The sequence below is a fragment of the Aotus nancymaae genome, unplaced genomic scaffold (assembly GCF_030222135.1).
Source record: "Aotus nancymaae isolate 86718 unplaced genomic scaffold, 86718_ANA_hifiasm-v0.15.2.pri h1tg000029l, whole genome shotgun sequence".
NCBI lineage: Eukaryota > Metazoa > Chordata > Mammalia > Primates > Aotidae > Aotus > Aotus nancymaae.
Genome location: NW_026988442.1, coordinates 9,919,072 through 9,941,831, shown reverse-complemented (window position 1 = coordinate 9,941,831; position 22,760 = coordinate 9,919,072). Strand labels below are relative to the sequence as shown.

Sequence of the window (22,760 nt, the reverse complement as noted above, 5' to 3'; positions counted from 1 at the left end):
TCCATGTCAGAAATATACAGGAAGAAGGCAAGCACTCTTTCAACTACCTTGATGCATTCTTACTAAGAAACAACACTTGAACTCTCAATGTTTCTAGTAGTTTGAATTACAGTGCACAAATAAATATTTATTTCATTATATTTTCATTGTCCTCTACATTTGTAACTGAGAGTGTAAGATTTTCTAATATTTTGACAAAAAAAGTTAAAGGTCACAGAATGATCATTTTTTTTTATTGAATATGGAGATTGCTTTCTTGGGTTTCAGGTTGCACAGTCGTTTTTGCAATACTGCACTGCCATGAAAAGCGAGGGCTGCCTGTATTCAGTTAATACTTATGGAAATAAGGGCTAAAGAAAAATTAACTAGGATAAGAGAAATTAGAATGCTGGGATAGAGAAAAGAAATAATATTTTATACAGGGTAGTTTACAGAAGGTGCCTTTAATAAAGTGACATTGAGCAGAGACTTGAAGGAGGGAGAGAGGGAGCCGTGCAGCTGTGTTGGGGAAGAAGCAAAGAAGTGATATGATTTGACTTTTCCAAAGAATCGCTTGGCTGAAAAATGAAAGCCAGAGGAGTGGTCCCAAAAGAGATGATGCTGGCTGAGACAGGGAGGGGTGGTGGAAGTGAGAAGTGGCAGATTATGGATGTAACTCAGGGGGTCCTGCAGCAGGCTTGGACTGGCCCCTGAAAACCAATTGTTGAATTACAGGAATTCTGCAATCTGGTTAACTGTTGGTAGCTTGAAACTGGCCATGTTGGGAGTTATTACACTACAGAGATTGGCAAGCATGACAAATAGCTTTTGATTTTTCCCTTTCAGAAAGTCCACTGTTAAACATTTACCATCTCACATAAGTGGATATAAACATTTTGGAGGCAGAATTGAATACGGGGTGTAAAGGGAAGTCAAGGAGGACTCCAGGATGTTAGGCTGTGGCAGCATTTCTACCACGAGCAGCAGGGCTTGGAAGGCTGCAGGATGCTTGGAGAACTAGTGTCCCCATCACAGAGACAGAAGGGAGAGCTTCTTTCTTTCTGCATGTGAGGGGTAGGACACTTGGACAAAGAGCAAGGAGAATCATTTTTTCTTAAAATTGTTACAGGGGTTCATGTGTATTCAGGAGGCAATAGAGAACCTCAACAAGGCTGGGGAGTTGGGGTAGGCAGTAATCCAGAAGACAACATAACTCTTGAGAGGCTGGAGAGAGTCTGTGGTGTAAAGTCAGTCCCAAGGCGATGGATGGGAGGAGTCCTGATGTGTTCAGATTTGGCGTGTTTCTCACATTCTAGGGAGGTGCCATGAGTGAGTGCCCCGGGCCCAATCCCATGTCCCCTGCTCAGGACCAAGAATGAAGATCCTGCTCTGGAGCATCAAGGTCTTGTGAAGGAGCAACAGGAGTCTGTGGGCAGGCAGATGTCCTGGGAAGGGAGGCATTTGGAGCTCAGTCTGGGGAATCTTCTCACCAGCTCCTTCTCTCAGGCTGAGCCTCTCAAGAAAGGAAGGAGGCAGTAGAGACTGAGGGTCTCACATGGCAGGGAAGGAGTGAAGGAACTGTGGGCAAACACATCCACATGTAGTCATCTGCCCATCATTCAAGAAATGTTTCCTAAGAGCCTGATATGTCCCTGGTGCCAGTCTCCTCTTGGGATGCCTGTTTCTCAGGCAGGTCTGAGATAGGACTCTGCCAGCTCAGCCGTCCTCCCAAGTCCTGATGCCCCTTCCTCCCTCCATTCCACTCAGGCACACAGAGGGTCAGAGTAGTAACAGCCCTCAGAGCAGCCCATCTGGGGATTCTCAACATTACTCTACAGTGGGGATTCCTTTGACCCCATGGAGTCCCAGCAGTGGCCTGCAGGGGACCACCCACTCAGTTGTCCCTCATTTAGCCCCCTCTGTCCACCTCTTCCATGGGACTCCTAGGGCACTGGGGACACCATTGAACTTCCTTGAAGTATCCCACCTCCTGTAACACCCTAGAGGCATCCCACCTCCTGCACACTTCCTGGGGGTTGAGAGTCTCAGGGTTCCCTGAGACTCCTGAATATCCCGAGGGAGCCCTGTCACCTTCTGTAAGCTCCACTGACCCTGAAGCTGCATGGCATGTGAGCTGGGCCCTCCTGCTGGCCTTGCCCATCTGGGGCAGCCTTGGTCAGTTCTCCCTCTCCCACACTTACAGTCAGGCCTTCTGTTTCCAGCAGATGTAGATGGCAAAGACACCAACCACCAGTAGTACCTTGGGGGCCAGGAGGAGAGCTACAAGGAGCAGAGCAGTAGGAGCCAGTGCCGGGCCTGGAAATCAGGGAAGAAGAGGAGCCATGAGAGGGGCCACCAGGGGCCTCCACTTACCCCATCTGAGGCTGCCTGTGCCCATCAATGCTCCAAAACTTTTGAGCTTGCATCCTGCTCTGGCTTCCCTGACTCCAGCCAAAAGCAAAGGCTAGGGAAAGTGGCTCCTCGTTCTCACTCATCCTGTCCCAGGCTGCCAGCTTATCCTCCTGGAGGGAAAAGGTCGGGAGAGCGTGTACTCAGGTATTCATATATGTGACAACTGGGTTCCTCACTTGATCCACACAAGCCTGTGGGGCAGGGATTATTATTCCATTCTGATGGGGAAACTGAGGCCAGAGAGTTTAGGGAGCATCAGGCGATTAGTAAGATCCAAACCTAGGGAAGCCCATGACTATGTCAAGAGGGGTGACTCCTGAGTCCAAGACAAGTCCAAACCCCCCGGGTCATAGGAATGAGTAGGAAAGGGTAGGCAGGTGGTGTGAGAATGGATTCAGAGTGAGAGAGTTGCATGCTGCCCTTCTTAGCCCCAGGGGTAGGGGCTTGACCCCATATTCTTATGATCTCAGGGAGCCCTCCAGGTATAAGACCTAATGGAACTTACTGGCTGGAAAATACCTTGGTGAGTCAGAGAATGGGCCTCATGCTCAGAAAGGCCTCAGACATCATCTATCCCACCTCAACCCCAGTGCAGATGTCATCTGAAATCTTTCTGTTGGATGCAGGGAGTCAGATCTACAGAAGCACATGTTTAGACTCTGCATTTTTTAAATAAGGGGTTTGGGATATTAAAAGTAACAAAAGTATTAATTTTTTAAAATAAATAAAATAGTGCTGGTGGGTCCTTAAGGAAGGAATGGAGACCTCAGCATCTGTGGCTACTGGTGTGTGGGAGGCCAGCAGTTCTCAGCTGGGTGGCTCTCTGGGGCTTTCTCTCCCTTAAGGACAGCTGCACTGCCCAAGCTTACTCCTTCTAGGGGGCGGCCCACATGAAAGACTGACAGCATTGGGAGTATGAAAGGCCAGCCCCTCCCCTTAATTTAAAACAACTCTACAGAACCCTACAGCCCTTGGCCTCTCTGCAGGAGCAGCAGGTCTTTGTCCTGCCTGCACTGTGGCTCAGCACCTCCCTCCTCCTACAGTCCTGCCTCCTCATTTGCTGAGGCCTGTTGACCCTGATGGCATTCTAGGATGCTTCCTGCATTCCTGTATCCATCCCCAGTTGGCCTCCCAGAGAAACTGACCTTGAAAAGTGGTCTGGAAAGCAAACTCTAAAATATGAGTTTGGAATCTGATTCCTCATCAGCTGGCAATGAGGACCTCAGGGGTGGTGGTGAGTGGAGCTGGACAAGCCCTGACTTGCTGTTGTGGTGCAATTGATAAAACTTTCACCGGCAGTAAACTGGGATAGCGTAACCACAGGAAGAAACTTCCTTGGCATCAGGCTTTTGAAAACAGATTGGGAAATGGTAGTCATAAGAACTAAGGTTTTAGCTGTTGCTGGGCATCAACCCTTGGGAGAAAGACAATGAGAAGCTAAGAGTGATTGATCATGAGTTAAGGTTCCGTGAGAAGCTAAGAGTGATTGATGATGAGTTAAGGTTCAGTGTGGAAGCCAGAGGACTTCTTGGCAGCACTGTAGATTCGTATTTCTTGGAGCCACAAGGCAGAAAGAATAGAGGACTGGTTCCTAGGCATCACAGAAGAGTAGCAGAATCACAGAGGAGAATGAATCTGAGTTTCAATGGCTGCTATGCTGGGATACAACCCTGATGGGGAAGCTGTGGGACCCTGAGATATGCGAGAAGACATTTAGGTCAAAGCACTCAAAGACTGTCAGTTGACTTTGGAATTGCTGGGGACAATTGCAGTAGCATAGCTACTTGTCTCTATAAATATCCTCCCCAAACCAAAAGAAGGAACAAAAGAGGTAAAGGAAATTCTATACAATCCAGGCTCTAAATGCTACTTGAAGAGAGAATGTCAAACTGCAAAATGACTATGAGTCGAAAGGGAACACTCACCTAACCCTAGTGCACAGTCTGTCACTAGCCTCCCACGCCACTGATGCAACACATCACAGAAGACAACCTACAAGCATTTCCAGACTTAGCACGTGAGCCAGGATGCTATGTCAGGCACACTGAAAGCACCCAAAAATGGCAGCCCTGGTCTGAGCCCCAGTGAGTGGATGGAAGTCTAAAAAGCAAATGCAACTTCAGACAGATGGTAGAGATTCATCTCTTCCCGCTCCTCCTTGAGAAATACAACTAAGAACTCTAGAAATATCGTGAGAAGCAGGCATAGGAGGACTTCCAAGGTGAAAAAGGAAGGCAGACTGACCAGGGACCTGAGGACTGAGGAACAACCCTGAGGGTCAGGCACCTGGGACACCCCCCACCCCCGCAAATATGAGCTCCCAGCCATAGAATGTGACAAAAAAAAAAAAAAAAAGACATAGAAAAAAGAAAAAGTCTGAATTCAATAATATAAACCCCCACTTCAGGAAACTGCAAGGAGTAGAGCAAAATAAATCTGAAGCAAGCCAAAGATAGGAATTTTAAAAAGAGAAGAGAGTAGAAATAAATGACATTAAAACATAAAAAAATACAAAAAGCATTTGAAACAGTTGTTCCTTTGAAAGGAACAATAAAACAGAAAAAAATTATAGCAAGCCTGATGAAGAAGAAAGCAGAAATGGCAAGTTTTAAATATCAGGATGAAACAAGAGCTATCACTACAGACCCTGCAGACACCAAAAGGATTATAAGGGATATCGTGAACAACTCCACACACACAAATATGACAACATAGATAAATGAACCAAAACCTGTTTGAAAAGCACAGGTTACCAGAAATCACCTAATATGAAATGAATAATGTGAATAGCCCTAAACTACCGAGGAAAATAAATTCATAAATTTTTTTTTTTTTGAGATGGAGTCTCACTCTGTTGCCCAGGCTAGAGTGCAATGGCACGATCTCGGCTCACTGCGACCTCCGCCTCCCAGGTTCAAGCAATTCTACCTCAGTCTCCCTAGTAACTGGGATTACAGGTGCCCACCAATGTGCCTGGCTAATTTTTCTATTTTTAGTAGAGATGGGGTTTCACCATGTTGGCCAGGCTGGTCTTGAACTCCTGACTTCATGATCCACCTGGATCAGCCTCCCAAAGTTCTGGGATTACAGGCGTGAGCCATCGTACCTGGCTGTCAATTCATAATTTTAATACACCCTAAAATATTCCTGAAGTACAGATGTTTCATAGGAAAATACTACCAAACATTTAGAGAGAAATTAAAACCAAATTTGGTGCACAGAATAATGGTTACAAAAGGAATTTGAGGAAATTGGAAGGTATGCTCCGTTTTAGATGATGTGAGAGAATTATTTTAACAATTAATTTAATCGTATAAAAATTTTAAATTTTATTGTTTATAATGATATTGGTTTTGTAAAAAATGTCCTCAATTATCAGATCACCCAACTGTGGACTCCTCTTGAAATTGCATGTGCAGGCATGACTGAGTGAGCAGTGGACATGACTATGCACCTTCTGTACATCTCTGATGACAGGGGACCTTGTTTGTTTTCCACTTCCTGTCTTCCCTCTTCAGCAGGCAGAGACATGGACAAATCATGATCCAGCATGGACCCAGCAGATAAAGCCAATGCCACAGGGCATGTGGGAAGGAACCTGGACCTTCTAAAAGTCTTCTGGAATAGAGATCCCCCTGGTGTTACATGAGAGAGAAATAAGATATATTTTGTTCCTATTGAGGGGAACCCTGGTCAAATTCACATCCTCAGTACAATGCCCAGCAGAAAGAGAACATTTCCCAGATTAGCATAAACTTGCATTATAGGCTGGTAGTGACCCCGTCCTCAGGACCTCAGACTTACCTTGATTAAATTAGACCAGTCATCTGGTCTAATGCCTTGATCTAATTGTCTTCAACAATATCCCCCATTGTTTCCCATGTCCTAGTTTCCCCTTCTGCAAAACTCCAGACACACTGGGTGGTTGAAGCAGGAAAGGAGATCATAGAAGAACAGAAATTTGCGTAAAATAGACCTGCAGAGAGCCGTTGTGATTGTTATTGGTCAAAGATCACCATCAGGACTCAAAGGAGGCCCATGCTTTGACCACTCATGGTCACCTGGGGGCCTGGTCCAGGCTTAAACTCCACTTGTCTTTCTGAAATTCATACAGTAGATGCCAGAGTCTGCTGGGGACAGGTCACAGATATTAATGGAAAAGTTTAGGAAGGAACAGACAAGGCACAGGTCAGAAGGAGTAGGGAGGAGGCAGGGTGGGCTGATGAGAAACAGGAGTGTAACAACTGTCAGAGGAAAAAGTCAAAAGCAGGATGCGATGAACAGATGATACCCTTGCCTCCTTCCTTCCTCATTTGATACATATTTATGTCAAATAATCTATCAGATTGTACCTCAAACTCTTGCTAGTGATGACTCTTGGAGTGTGAGATTTGGGAGAATGATGCTGACTTTAAAATTCTACTTTATAGAGTTCTAGCTTAATTTATGATAAGCATGAATATTGCTTTTAACATTAAAGAAAAAGATAAAGTTTAAAAAAGGTAAGTACCAGCACCATGGGTGACATCTAAGCCCTGCTCCTTCCTGTGGACTGAGACCTCCAGGCGAAGGCTTTTGCTGACCGCTGGCTGCCCATCATGCTCCACCTGGCAGGTGAGCACCACACCATCCCTGTGGGCAGATGAGTTCACCAGGAGCCAGCTTGCCCAGTTGTAGGCGCCATCCTTGTTCTCTATGAGGGTTGAAGCTGTTTCTGTCCTGGACACATTTCCGTTCTCCAACCAGGTCAGCTGTAGGCTCTGGGGGTAGAACTTCTTCACGTGGCAGGTGACGTTCACCTGGTTCTCTGCCCTCATGGGCTGATGAGTAACCTCCAAGGTGGGTGGAACTGAAACAGCACAGGGCAGAAACTCTGACCTTGTGGCACAGACAGGTCACAGGGAGGGCTCCGCAACTTAGCTCCCACCACCACGGTGAGGGCTTCACCAGGACAGTGCTAGGGAGTCAGCGGGTGCTCAGACATTGAGGGTACTCTCTGCATATGAGTGAAATTACTAAGCACAATACCTCACAAACAGCAGGTGCCCAAGGACTGATAGCTCCTACTAGACTAAGAATTAGTGAAATCTACAAGTACAACCCCTGGCATACAGTTAGAATGTAAGAACTGTAGCAAAATCAGTGAAATCACCAAGCACATAGGGATTTGGCTCCTAGGAGGTGCTCACTAATTGTAGTTGCTCTTGGTGAAATAAATGAAACTCTCTAGCACAGAGCTTGGCACATGGTTGCTGGTCCCCGGACAGCTGCCATTAAAATGATGATAAGTGACCAGCACACCTAGGTGCATGGCAGGTGGGCAGCACAGTTAGAGATTTAGGTTCCAGGCCTTTCAAGCCCTGGAGCAGAAGGGGAGCTGGATGGGCAGACGGGAGTGGGCAGTGGGCTTGGCAGCCAGGTGTGGGCTTGGGCTGGGAGTGAGGGTCCTCTACCTTGGATGGCCTCAGACAAGTTGGCAGTCCCACGAAGAGGGTCCCCCTGCAAGGTGATGTGGGCCACCTCGCAGATGACCTGAGAGCGAACGTCCCCACGGGTCAGTCCCACCCTGGCTGTGCTGCGGATGCTGTAGGACACGCTCTCTCCTGCGGGGTCCACGGTGGTCTGGAGGGCTGAGAGCTCATTCCCATTTTTGAACCATTTCAGGGTGATGTCTCTGGGAGAGAAGCCGTGGGACTCGCAGGTGAAGCTCACTGTGTCCTCAGGTGTGACCCTCGTCGCAGGGCCTGACACCACGGGGGCAGAGGGTTTGGCTACAAAAGGAGCATCGACAAACAGCAGACATGACTGAGATGACCATCACTAACGACGAGTGTGTGACATGCTAAGAACCTTCATGGACATTAATTTTAATCCTTCTAATAATGTGGAGAGGATGGTTCTTATTCTCATTTTACAGAGCAGGATGCAAAAGTTGGAAGAGGACCAGCCCCAGATCAGACCATGAGTAGGGGCAGGCCCAGAGGGAAGTCCAGGCCTGAGTTCAAACTCCTCTCCACACAGGGTGACTTCCACCAATCTGGGCATAGGAACAAAATTAATGATTAGTGTCCCTCCGTGTTATTAACTGGCTCTATCCGGCCTTCGCCAAAATCTCAGCAACCTCAGAGAGGGCGTTTCTAGAAGCCAATGCGGAGAACAATAGCAAAGTGGTATCACTGTGAGAGCTGTAACCAGGCTGCTCAGCCCAGGATAGGCGTGGCCTGGCATACCCAGCTCCTCATCTGTAAAATAGGAGGACAGCATTTCTACTTCCTGGGATGTAGCCAGGATTAAATGGGGGCAATGGAAGCAGTTTGCTCTGGATCTAACACTAGAACATGCTTCTCAAAAATAAACACAGATCTATCTTTAACCCAGCCTTTACAAATACAGAGGTCTCTCTTTGGTTATTATAAAAATATGAATTATTCCTTATTTTTATTCTTTTCACAAATATTTCAGTCTGTCAAAAAGGCATTAATTAAGGCTAAAGCTTTAACGTGGAGCCAAGTGTTTGTGAGAGCATTGCACTCACAGCTGCTGAAGGTCGAGCCACAGGATGCTGCTCTAGACCTGGATAACAAGTGAAGCCAGGGTCCGTGGGTGTTGCTCTCTCTCATCCTGGAGTACTTTAATTAAATCACCAATGAGAACAGGTTTACAGTTTAGGCTTTTTGACCAGCCAATGAACTGTTTCCAAAAACAACCTCTGTGAAAGTCCCCTGTAAGAAACCTCTCCTGCAGTGCCATATGGGACACTATTTAGGGTTTCACCGACTCTGTACCCAAATTGCAACTCTTTATTTTTCAAATAAATGCTATTTCCTTTGGTCTTTCTAACAATCGTGTTTTTAGTTAGCAGGCCTAATCTGCTGCAAGGCCTAAATTTGAAAAGAGGACATTTTGTTAGGGGAATCTGGATCTTCAGTTAGGTCAAGATTGGGTCATAAACAACCATCACGGAGTACTAAGAAAGCCAGAGGTGGTTAATTTTTTCATCATTAATTAATGACAAGAGACAAAGACCCAGGCCATCCCAAAAGGCAGAAACATATTCTCGGTCCTGAAAGCAAACAAACTGGAGAATCAGAACAACGAGGGTGGTCTCTCCCTGTAGATGAGCTTTAAGGGTGTCTGCAAATTGCTAATTGTTACCTTGAACCTTCTACTGTTGTTCCAGAAAGCAGGTATTATATGTTTACCTTTGCAAATATTAACTTGCTTTCTAACACACGTGAAATATTTTGAGGGCAAGTAAGGAGGGTGTCACTTGAGATGTCAAGTCTTTGAGACAGCAGCAGCATGGGTGTCCCTAGAGGGCTGAGATGCTGTCTTCAGTTCCGATTTATGGCAGCCTGACGTTGGCTGCTCTCTCTGTACCTCTCAGCTCTTTAATCCTCCCTCTAGTTCTTAGAGGGGGTCCTCGTGTGAGCCCTTTTGTAGCATGAGACTCTGAAAGGATGCTTGCTGGCCAAGGTCCAAAAGTAGATAAAAACCCCACCCTGGTAAGATGAGTGAGGGTAAGTTCAAGTGCATAGCCTGGCATGTAGTAGGTGCTTAATAAATAACCCCCGCAACGGTAATTATGAGGTTTGGTCGTTGCTGTTCCTGAAGCTTCATAGCTATTCTTTAGGCAACAGAACAAAGAGGAGCAGAAACACCAAGGAAAGGCTCAAACCCTGCTTGCTGCTGCTGCCAGAAAAAAACACACATGATAAAAGGAGCAGCAACCACCACCTTTGGTAATCTGGCTTTCAAATGAGATCACAGGTGAAGCTGGAAGCATTTTGGAAGACAGACGGAAAAGATACCTCAGTGACATCTGGGAGTGCTGAGGCAGGGAGACTTCTGGAGCTGAGCAGTGAGGATTTGCTGGGACTCCAGCACGTGTTAGATACAAACATTTTCAAGACAGAAGGTTCCCCAGCACTGAGGCTGGATCTGAGCGAAGCTTTGTCCAAGTCTCCTGTCTTGGACCCCGAGGCCGGTAGCACGGGAGGGTCCCATCCAGGCTTATGGGGCCTTCTGATATGTTCCCAGTGTGTCTGTTTTGAAGCACCCATGCTCCCAAAAGCTGTTCTCAAAGCCCCCAAACCTGGGGCACCACTTTTGTTAGGTGGCTATGTATGAGTATCTTCTGGAGTCATTAAGAACTTTAGATGTCCAGGCCCATGTTAGACCAATTAAACTGGCATTTTAGGGAGGAATCCTGGGTCCAGGTTTGTAAACTTTTTGTTTTGAAAGTTTCCCCAGTGATTCTAGTTTCTTTGCATTGGGTTAGAACATGTTCTTTTAGCTCACAAAAGTTTCTTATTATCCACTTTCTGAAAGCTGATTCTGTCATTTCATCACACTCATTCTCCATCCAGTCTTGTTCCCTTGCTGGTGGGGAGTTGTGCTCCCTTGTAGGAGGAGAAGTGTTCTGATTTTTGGTGTTTTCTTCCTTTTTGTGCTGGTTTCTTCCCATCTTTGTGGATTTATCCGCCTATCGACTTTGTAGTTGCTGTCTTTCTGATTTTGGTAATTTTAAGTCTGCAGCAGCAGAACTCATAAACCCCCTTTTTCTTCCCTCCCGGTGTTCTGTCCCAGGGAGTTAGGGCTTTATGATTTTCTGCTGTCTTGCTGTTGCTTTCCCTGCCCACAAGGTGGCAGCCTAGTCGCACTCAGCCTGCAGAGGCTTCGCTGAGCTGCTGTGGGCTCCGCCCAGCTTCCTTGTGAACTTCCCTGAAGTCCTGTTTATATGGGTGTAGTTAGAACTGCTTCTGCTATGTTGGCCTGCCCCTGTAGTGACAGAGTCTCTGTAGTGGCGGGTTGCCTTGGTTATGGCAAATTGCCCTGGGAACTGCAGGGTGTGTCCTAATGGAGGACGCCCCTCCCCCACAGAGCTGGACTGACCCGGGTTCAGTTGTGTTTCCTGTGGCGCTTTCTTTGCCCAGGAATCTCCTGGCTTGACTCCCTGTTTCAGCTCCCCTTGCTGGCTTACAGGGGACTCGGTCTCACTAACTCTGCAGGAGGAGCCACTGCCCCTGCCTCAGGGCACAGGCTGAGCGGCTGCGCCAGTCAAACCAGTGGCGCTGGCGACCCGTGGGGCTCTTCTGCCTGTGAATCTCCTGGTCTGTGGGCAGTAAAAATCCGCTGCCCTGTGAGCCGTTGCGTCAGCTGAAGCGGTGGCTCTGAGATTCGTGGCACGTTTTTGCCTGGGGGATCTCCTGGCTTGACTCCCTGTTTCAGCTCCCCTTGCTGGCTTACAGGGGACTCAGTTGCACTCACTCTGCAGAAGGAGCTGCTGCTCCCTGCCTCAGGGCACAGGCCTAGCAGCCGCGCCACTCAAACCAGCAGCACTGGCAACCTGTGGTGCTCTTCTGCCTGTGAATCTCCTGGTCTGTGGGCAGTAAAAATCCGTCTGGAAATGCAGCGTCCACTCACCCTCTGCGCTTTCTCTTGGAGCTGCAATCCCGAGTTCCTCCTAATCGGCCATCTTGGATCTCTCCTCCCCCAGTGATTCTAATGAGCAGCCAAGGTTGAAGGCCACTGGACCCCAATCCTAACCCCATTTATACCTGCGGCCTAGAGATGCTGACCTATCCGAGGTCACACAGCTTCACCCTAACACAGCTCACATTTATTGAGCATTTACTGGGTGCTAGGTGATGCCTTAAGTATTTTACATGATTTAACTCCTTCGGACTCTGCCCAGTCTGTGAGGTCAGTGTTACCATCAACAGGTGAGGACATCGAGGCCTATGGTGGTGAAGTGCCTTGTCCCAGGTCACAGAGCCAGGAAGTGGCAGAGCCCAGAAGTGGCCCAGGCAGCTGGGATCCTGCCCGTGCTCTCCAAACCACTGTTTTGCAGAAGCTCAGTAATGAGCCAAACAACACCACCATTAGGAGCTCTGTGCACATCCCCTCCAATCCTCACAGAACCCAGAGTGAGGCCATGATAATCAGTGTTGCACAGATGGGGAAACTGAGGACTCAAGGGAAGGCAAGACTGGCCCAAGATCACACGATCTTGAAATAACCCCTCACTTTGGGGGTGCCTACAGTGAGCTAGGTGATTTACAGAGAGAGCCTTAAATGCTTTCCACTTTCCTAAAGGAATCCATGATTTGTCCATTCTACAGATGAGGAAACTGAGGCTGAGCAAAATGAAGGCCCTGTCTCCTCATCCCCCATGTGTCCCAGTGGGCATTTCCTATGTCCCACCAAGCACTTATGTCCATTAACAGGGAAAGTGTTTTAACTTCTCGAGCCCCAACACTGACCGCCACCTCAATTGTCCCTTTGAGAATCTAGACTTCATGCAATTTTAGGGTGAAGCCTCCCTCCTGGGTGCCCAGGCCTGGTTACCTTGTCGCCATAAACCAAAGATAGTGGGCTCCTGACAGCCAGAGGGGAGAATCTAAACTTGTTCACATGGGCCTCAAACACTCTCTAGGAAATGCCTCATCTCCTCATCCTTAGGCCTCAGCACCGTGAGCGGGCAGGCACATGCTCTGCTGGGCTGCAGGAGACTCCACTCTGCTCCATAGATGCTGCTGAGTGAAGGAGAAACAGCACAGCAATGGTGGGGAGGGAGAGCCCTAAAGACTTCATGTGTGCTGAGACCCGTCCTTTAGGAACAGGCTTGATACATCATGAGACATGTGCAGGACCTTTCTGATGGGAGTGTAAAGCCAGCGCCTCCCACCCCCACAGTGCTTCTTGTTTTGTTTTTAATGCTTTTTGCTGTAGAAGTGAACAATACAAGAGTTTAGAAAGAGAAGGTTGGAGCATTTCTCCGCACTTGAAAAACCACAGCTGAGTGTTGCAGGGACAAGGGCTATGAGTCAGGCTGGAGGATTCAAGCCTTGGCTGTCTGACCTGCTCCCAAATCAGGTCTCTTCTCTGAGCCTCAGTGTCCTCATCTTTAAAGGAGGTAGCAAATGGCTCCTCCCTCGTAGCACTGGATATAAGGAGACCCTGGCACAGCTGCTGTTCCCTGGCCGCCTTCCCCATCTCCCTCTTTTCTCACCCAGCTCATCATTTAGGCTGAGAGCATGGCAAAGAGGAGTGAGCACTTTACTAGGAGTTAGCAGATCTGAGTCACACCTGAGCCACCACTGGCTGTGACTGCCTGGGCCGGGGAGGCACCGTCTGGAAACTTCAGTGTTTTTGCCTATATGATCTGCACAGTCAGGATAAAGCCACCTTCCCTGTCTAAGTTCAAGTGTTGTGGGGAGCCCTCATTGCTACATCATCTAGGACGGAAATTAGGCAACATTCTCAAATATGAAAACACACTATCCTCTGACCTGGAAATGCCAGTTCCAGTGGGCATCTCCCACCAGAGTAGGCTGACACACATACAAGGCCATCTACTGCAGGATTGTTTTAGTAACTCAAGGTTGGGAGTAACTTACATGTCCATCAACAGAAGGTTGTGAAATAAATTTTGATATTTCCATAAATGGTTTTTTCAACTGTAAAAAAAAATGGAGTAGCTCTCTATGTCCGGATGTGGAATCTCGATACAGAATGACAGGACTTACATGTGGGAGAAGTTTTCCAATCACCAACAGGCTTTCGTGTTTGAATATGAGGAGCATTCCGAACCTTTGGGAAAGTGATGAAAAAAAGAAATGCTGGCTCTCTGACCCGTGGTACTGTTTGAGGAGCTTTTATTTAGCATCTATGATGCACCAGGCCCTTCTATGGAGACAGTGTCTAACAAACACTGGGGAAGGAAGGAGACTGCCTCGATTCAGATATGGATGCTGGTTCCAATTCTGTCAATAACTGGCCCTGTGACCATGGACAAGGACCCTGTCACCTCCTCGCTTCAGTCTCCCATGTGTAAAGAGGGTTGGGCTGGATGGTCTGAAGGTCCTTCCCGTGCTGACATTCCAGAACTCAGGAGTTAGGACAAGGCTCTTGGGTCTCTGGCAGGAAACCCCAAATAAATATCATTGTTGCCTTATATGGGGAATCCCTAAGTCACCCACATGTGGGACCTCTTTCCTGAGGGGAGGGACATTCTGAGATGACACAGCTCTGCTCAGAGCCCATGGGAACTGTGTGACTCAGTCCCCGAATCACACAAGGGTTTCCCAAATGGACCCACAGCAAATGCCAAACTTATGGGCATCTATTCCCACCAGGCCATCAGATTAAACAGTGAATCTGTGCCTCCCAGGAATGTTCCCCGTGTGATGTTTCTGAAGATTAAATAAAGAAAACATGATTTACCCTCTCCATGCCCTGGATGGATTTCCCCTCTTTACAAGAGAAGAGAATGTAAGCTTGGTGGGGGAAGAGCTATTGGCGGTTTCATTCACTGCTGTTTGCACAGCATCCAGGCAGATCCTGCACACAGTGGGTTCTCAGTGAGTGCCTGGTGCACAAAGAGGAGACTTGGCCACCCTGAGGGGCAAGCATTCCCTGGAGGCAGAAGGCAAAGTCCAGCCCTGTGCCTGGGCAAGTCACTCAACTTGTCAGTTCCCTCATCTATGGAACCAAAGGGCTGGGTCAGATTTGGAAAGACTAGAGCTGTAGAGTCACAGACTAGGGACACAGTCATTCCTGTCATTTACAAGATGGGGAGGCTCGAGCGGCTACCATGACATCTCCAAGCCTCAGCTCGTGTGATCTGTAGACGAGGCTGACATCAGATCATAAAAATGAGCACCCACCACCACACCTGATTGTTGCTCTAAGAATGGATAATGTAATTATTGGCTTATTGTCACACACCAGGGGACAAAGGAGGCCCACACTGTACTCACCACGCACAGACAGCTCAGTGCCTGGTCCAGACTTCAACTCCGTATCAGGGCTCCCTTTCCGGAACTTCACACAGTAGTAGGTGCCGGCATCTGCTGGGGTGATGTTACTGATGCGGATGGAATGGTCCATGTTGTTTCTCTTTGTCTGGTCTGCAACAGTTGTTACCCGGGGGAAGTGACCTTCTTTTAGAGTGTAGATTAATTCCCGGCCTGGTCCAGCTCCTCTGAACCACCGGATGGGCCCCACAGGGACCAGGGAGGTCACAGTGCAGTGCAGAGTGGCCGTCTCTCCAGCTGCAACCGACACGGACTTCTCAGGCTGCATCACCTGCAGTTCCTCCTCACCTGCCACTCCTGAAAGGAGCACAAAACAGTCATGTATTTATCCTGACTTGATCTCATATGTTTCCCCATGTTTATCAAAGGCTTAAATTGGGTGCACATAAGGAGCAGTCTTGAGCTCAGCATACTACATGTATTATCTCATTTAACTCTCCCAACCTGGCCTGTAACGTAAGATTGTATTTTTTTTAAATTATAGTTTAAGTTCTGGGGTACATAGGCAGATCATGCAGGTTTGTTACATAGTTATACACATGCCATGATGGTTTGCTGCATCCATCCCCCCTGTCATCCACATTAGGCATTTCTCCTAATGTTATCCCTCCCCAGTCTCCACACTCCCTACTATCCCTCCCCTACCCCCCCAACCCCTCAACAGGCCCCATTGTGTGATATTCCCCTCCCTGTGTCCATGTGTTCTCACTGTTCAACACCCACTTATGAGTGAGAACACGGGGTCTTTGGTTTTCTGTTCCTGTGTCAGTTTGCTGAGAATGATGGTTTCCTGCTTCATCTATGGCCCTGCAAAGGACATGAACTCATCTTTTTTTGTGGCTGCATAGTATTCCATGGTGTAAATGTGCCACATTTTCTTTATCCAGTCTATCATTGATGGGCATTTGGGTTGGTTCCAAGTCTTTGCTATTGTTGACAGTGCCATAGCTTTCACCTCCCAGCCTGCAACGCTTTGTTATGGAAGCCCTAGGAAAGGAATATGGACCCAGTAAGCAGCAAATGCAGCACTGCTTAAAGAAGAGGAGGCCACAGAGAAATGGGTGGTAAGAATCGGGTCACAGGGGAGGGAGGAGCACGGAGGGACACAGGACAAAGTAAGGAGCACCCTTAAGGAGGACAGTGACCAAACATCCCCAGGAAACACTGCACCCCTGCCCTACTCAAGCAGGCGCCATTTCAGACTTCACTTCCTCTGGGTGGTGGTTACAGAAGGCTGGGCCTGGAGCCACACAGCCCTCTCAGCCTGTCTCTGAGCTCGCTCTGTCCTTGGGTAGGTTGTTTGGCCCCAGAGTCTCAAGACTGGTAAAGATTTAAGTAATGACTGTCCTGTGTTTGTCAAATGAAATATTATCAAAATGTAAGTAATTGTGGTAGTGACTCCATGCCTCTAGTAGCCGGCTGCTGATCCACAGAGAAAGCGCTCAGCTACCCGATTTCCTGCTCTTAGACCCCATCTTTTGCCTTCCCTGGCAGCACTTGTGGTTGTTTGGAATTCCCGGAAGTCCAGGGGCAGAGCATGGCCCTGCAGGCCAAGGGAAAGGGTTCTAGCTCAAGGCAATGCTCACCTGTGAGTTCCAACAGTAAAGTCAGCAGCAGGAGAGGACCAGGAGGGTGGAGCCAGGAGGCTGGGTTAGGCATCCTGGAGACCTCAGGAGCCTGCTCTGTTCAAACGTCTGTGCTGGGGAGATGCCAGGCTCTGCTCTGAAGAGAGAAGACAAGCCCTGCCTCCCCTGATTCAAGAGGAAGTGGCTATGATGGTGGGGGATATCACAATCTTGCTTCTAGATTGTGACATACAAATCAGGCACAGCAGGCAGCTACAAAGCACGGTTACTCATGCTCCATTTTCAGGAGAATCAGACAGGCTTATCTGAAATAATGCTTCCTCCTCAACTGAGGCCTGAGTTGTCTCCACATGGTGCCCCTCCCCATTTCAGGTATTCTTGGTGATTTGCCAGTTGGGGATCTTGTGCCAAGAAGATCTTTGGTTGTGAGCTGTGCCCTAAACGCTCCACCTCAAGACCCTAGGATGTGGTTGGCTTGTGGCTTTGTTCTGTACCAGCCTCAACCAAGTGCTACTCAGCAGGGGGCAGGAGGAGGGATCACAGGACCCTCTTGATGTTGAAGAGGAAACAGGTCTGCTCTTGAAATGATTCCTTATTCTAACCTTTTATTGATATGACTGGTGAAATGTAGCCCAAATTCAGTCTAATCTGGACTTTGGCACTTTCATGTGCCTGCATCCGGCAGAGGGAATCATTTCCCAAATTCTTCCAGGAAAGGGAGTAGTTTTAGTTTAGTGAGCATGCATTTCGTGGGGTGAATGGAGTGAAGTGAGGAATGTGGTTTTTAAAAACAGGATAGGTTTACAATTTGGGAGAATATGGCGGACAGGTTTCTGAGGCCATCACATCAACTTTAATACTCTTTGTTCTGCATGGAGGACCTACTTCACTCACTGTGTTCAGATGGGAAATGCGGGGAGAGTAAGTATAAATGCCCTGACCAAGAGGGTGTGCTAAGGAGTTGGGGAAGTCACTGGGGCCACCTATGCTCAGTTTGCTCTCTAAACTGGGGGTTATAATTGTTTCATTGCACTGTTATCGTGGAGATTAAAGACAATAATGACTGTACCATGCCTGAAACCCAGTGGGTCATTACTGAAACTCATGGTGCCAGGTGAAGATGGGAAACTCAAATGATGCTTTTGAATGGATCCCTACTGATGGCATGGTTTTCTCCCAGCAACCCAGGCCTCCTGAGACCCAGATTATACGGTGTACTTGGACTACCCCTGCCACACGGAGATCAATTGCTTTCACTTGGATTCTCTGCATCCTGCTCCATATAATCCACAGATTAATTTGTTCTCTCACAATTTCCAGCTGTGTGACTTTCAAGAAGACACTTGACTTCTCTGAGTTTTATTTTGATTGAGTGTAAATAGAGGTTATAACATGCACCAACATATACCTTGTAGAGATGTGGTAGAAACAATGTAAACCGTAATGAATGCTTGACTCATAATTAATTTTAACCAAAAAATGTGACTACAGTTTTTTTTTTATATATATATGGGAAGGGTTCACTGCTTTCCTGCCACAGTTGTGATTTAGAACAGCCACCTTGTTAGGAGAAATGGTTTCTCTTGTATCATCTATGTCAAAGAAAGACCTGTCTGGAAGCCTCTCTGTCACATGCTGGGTTTTAGATCCTTCATCTGATATCAGTAATTGTCAATTGAAATTGTAAAGGTTATCATATTTTCATTCAAAGTTCTGTTCAATGTGGCAAATGTGCACAGGGAGAAATCTTCCCCTCCTTCGCACCCACAAAAATGAAAATGAAAAAGTATAAAATTATATTAATCCATGTCAAATTACACTTAAAAACAAGACAATACTCTCTATGTAACATGAAGGAATAGTAGCACCTATCAATTATTGGAGATCCTGTGCCCCAGATATGGTGTCAAGCATTTTATGTCACTTATCTCCTTAACTCATCATTCTGACTCTATCAGGTAAGCACTGCCACTAACCTACCTCCTTTTACAGGTGAGAAAATCGGAGTCTCACAGAGAGTAATGGATTTGCTCAAGATCACTCAGCTTTTAGAACTAGACCATAGGTTGCCACACTCCACAGACTTTACTTTCGATGTTTGCACTATGAAATCTCTCATAGGAAAAAAGAGACATCCCTTAGGAAGAAGCAGAAAAGAAGCCATAGCCTCAATTAGGAACAGAGCCCACAGTGAGGCTGTGGCAGGTGCCATGCTCCATGAGGTCCTGACAACACATGATTATGAGGGGTGGGACATTATTCCTGGCAAGACGGCAGTGCAGACAGGAATAGCTAAAGATCTGGGGAAAAGCAGATCCATAAGACATACCTAACCAATCCAAGAACAACAATATGTCAAAAAACAGCAATTAAAAAACTTCACAACTGAGGACATATGACAAAATAAAATACAAAAAGGTCTTTAAAATTAGTATTTGTAGTAACTTTATAAAGATAGCAAAAGGGAAGTAAATCCATAAAAATACATCAGGGATGTATGAAACAGAAATAGGCAGGCATGAAGTAACAGGTATATTGGAAAAATAACAAAAAAAAAAAGATACTTTGCAAATGAAAACATAATTAGAGGACAGTATTAAAAAATGTAATAGGTTGACTAGGTGACTATATACACATAAGTAGTAAGTTAGTGAGTTGGGGGATCATGTGGGGCAGTTACTTAGGATCCAGCACAGAGACACACCCAACAGAGTTATGTAAATAGGTATAAATACAGGAATAGCATAGGATATCTCACAAAACATGTCGAAAAAAAAAGTTGCCAGAAACAGGTGAGGAGCTACAGGCATGCAGAGAGGTGGCAGTGCCCAGGGCTGGCTCTGCAGACACAGTGATGATGACACTGCAGATATTTCACCGTTTGATTTAGAAGGGGAGACAACTAATAGACCAATGTTATCCAAAATCAGACAGCCAGTGGTGCCACTTTTCCTTTAATTCTTTGGAGTCAGTGCAATCGCCATCTATCTTCTCTGTGAACTGTCTAGCAATAGCTTTCTTGCCTGTGTGGTGACAATGACCTCATTGTCAGGTGACTTTTGGGCAGTGAAGAATGTCACTGGTAGAGAAATGATTGGACTATGTTGGTGGAATCACACTAATGAAGATAGAAAGAGCCATTAGGAATTTGAGTCCAGGGAGGCATCCTGTCAAGAAAGTAAAACTGTCTTACAGGCTGAAGAATCTTCTGGTTGGGACTTGTTGCTCCGTCAAGTGCTGTGAATGATATTTGCCTTTAATGCCTGGTTTGATTGGGCTCTGTGTCCCCACACAAATCTCATCTCGAATTATAATCCCCATTTGTCAAGGGAAGGACCTTGTGGGAGGTGATTGGATCACGGGAGTGGTTCCCCCATGTTCTAGTGGTAGTGAGTGAGTTATCACAAAATTTGATGGTGTAAAAGTGTTTGGCATTTCATCCTTGCTCCTTCTCTCTCCTGCCGCCATGTGAAATGTTCCCTCCTTCCCCTTCCTCTTCCACCATGATTGTAAGTTTCCTCAGGGCTCTCAAGCCATGCAGAACTGTGAGTCAATTACGCCTCTTTTCTTTATAAATTACCCAGTCTCAGGTAGTTTTTTTTTGTTTGTTTTGCTTTGGGATGGACTCTCACTTTGTCACCCAGGCTGGAGTTCAAGGGCACAATCTTGGCCCACTGCAACCTCTGCCTCCTGGGTTCAAGCAATTCTCTCACCTCAGCCTCCTGAGTAGCTGGGATTATAGGCACCCACCTTCATGCCCAGGTAATTTTCATATTTTAGTAGAGATGGGATTTCCCCATGTTGGCCAGGCTGGTCTTGAACTCCTGACCTCAGATGCTCTGCCCACCTCAGCCTCCCAAAGTGCTGGGATTACAAGACTGAGCCACTGCACCCAGCCTCAGGTAGTTCTTTATAGCAGTGTGAGAACAGACTAATACAGAACAGACTAATCACGTCCAGTGTTCAACCACTTTACTCTGAAGGAGAGTGGTTGAACTTCTCTTTCAGAATAAAGTGGTTGAACACTGGACGTGCTGAGACTTCCCAAATAGAGGGAGGAAGTTTATATGTTTTATTATGTTGGGGAACAACCTAAGAGATTCTTGATTCTGAAACTTTTAGATCTCAGTTTATATTGCAACAAAAAGTATTGGCTTTTCTTTCCCACTTAATTTTATTTAAAACAAAGAAAATACTTTTCATATTAAGTTTTTATTTTCTTTCCAGCACTTGAGGCTCAAAACTGTCTTGTCACTACAAATGTCAACATTTGTTTAATGGTATACAGAGGTATGCACATGGTCATGTAATATCAATATATCCCAAATTAACCAAAGCATGTTTCTTGATATATGTAATGAAGGCCTTTGCAATTTGATCCATAGAACATAGGATGTTCTTAGTCCATCTCAAAGCTCTAGGTATTTACAGATTATTTCTTTAGATTATTTTCAGAAGCAAGTTTGGTTTCCATGGTATGAGTGAGCACTTTGGCTTATGGGTAAGTTAGAAATAATTGTTAATTTTTAATACGTACTTCATGGTAAAATTTCTTAGAAATACACAAACAAGTAAAAACCAAGTTTAGGCCATTGGTATTATCTAGTTTCTAAAATTTTGTTTATTTTCATTTCTAAGAAGTCATTTACTTAAGGTTCAATTAATATAAATGAAATCATCATAGTTTATGTTTCAGGAATACCAAGAGATTGGTGCTGTTCTATTTATTGTGTAAAAGGCTAACCAGATTTTTCTTTGGAACCTCCTGGAGCTCTTCAATGCTCTTTGACCTAAGAAAATCTATGTTTTATCACTAAAAATGAATTATTCTTATGTTTCAATGAGAAGAATCATTTTCATACTTCACATAATGGCTAAAGACACTTTGTTTTATAAATCTATATTTTTTCTTACTATAATAAGAATGTTATATATCATTCATTTGCATGAATGGTATTTCTTAAAGCAATAGATGTTATTATAAATTAAATCGACGTACAAACTATTGTAGGCATCTGTAAATTGTGTTGTAGGTATAAACTTGGTGGAGTCTCTTAATCAGCAGATTATGTTGTGAATACATTTGTACATTGTTAAAATATATTTAAGATATTTTGCTGATTTTAATAAGCTTCTTTATTGAATGATAACTTTGAAGGTGCAAAATGTTATATTTACCTACATATTTATATAAAAGTGTACTGTTTACAAAGCAAAAAAAAAAAAAAGAAATATTAATAGCTGAAGAAATATAATTCAAAGTAAAACACACCAGTGGTTGAAAGAGGAATATTTCTTCTCATGAAAATAGCAATTGGCTTGGAAGGTGTGAGCCATAACGTTTCATGCCTCCAAAACATCATAGTTTGGAATACAGGACCCAAAAACAGATGCAGTCGTGTCAGGAAGATGGCAGGTCTGTGCTTGGAGCAGCAAGATGCCTTCCCAAGGAAGAAACTGTCAAGGCGTTCTCAAGGAACTCCAATCTTTCAATGAAGATCTGCTAAAACATAGATGCTTTTTGAGTAAAAATTGTTTGTGGCAATCACGAGAAGAATTCAGTTTCAACTTAGGTTGACTTGGTGCAGCATGGATAAAATCTGAGGGCCTCAGAATGCTTCTACTCACAGTGGACAGTGAGGTGGAGCTGGCATAACATAGGAGACAGGAAAGAAGAGAAAGAGAGGAGGGAGCGCCTAGACGCTTTTAAACAATCAGAACTTATGGGTACTAATAGACCAAGATAGCACAAAGTCATTCATGATGACTCCACCCCATGACCCAAACACCTCCCACCTGACCCCACCTCCAACATAGAGGATGAAATTTGACATTGAGATTTGGTAGGGGAAAAATATCCAAACTACATCATTGGCTTAAACAAAGAGGAAGGAACTTTTTTTTATTTATTTATTTTTTTTGCTTAAAACCAGGATTGGGGTTAATTTGTATTCAGGAGGCA

At 45.8% G+C, this 22,760-nt stretch overlaps 1 protein-coding gene across 4 annotated transcripts; it reads right to left on the bottom strand.

Moving 5' to 3' along the window:
• Positions 1-218: 218 nt before the first annotated feature.
• LOC105719296 (signal-regulatory protein beta-1-like) lies at positions 219-16,173 on the bottom strand. 4 transcript variants are annotated; one of them, XM_064382290.1, is made up of 7 exons: positions 15,936-16,173; positions 15,156-15,509; positions 7,845-8,162; positions 6,902-7,240; positions 5,846-6,026; positions 2,181-2,295; positions 219-1,424 (listed from the first exon to the last, which is right to left on the bottom strand). In XM_064382290.1, the coding sequence occupies exons 1-7, from the start codon at positions 16,009-16,011 to the stop codon at positions 1,377-1,379; spliced, it is 1,431 nt and encodes a 476-aa protein (XP_064238360.1). In that variant the 5' UTR covers positions 16,012-16,173; the 3' UTR covers positions 219-1,376. The 4 variants fall into 4 exon arrangements, with proteins under 4 accessions (XP_064238360.1, XP_064238361.1, XP_064238363.1 ...); XM_064382291.1 differs by having other exon boundaries at positions 219-1,557; positions 15,936-16,172; XM_064382293.1 differs by lacking the exon at positions 5,846-6,026 and having other exon boundaries at positions 15,936-16,169.
• Positions 16,174-22,760: the final 6,587 nt, after the last annotated feature.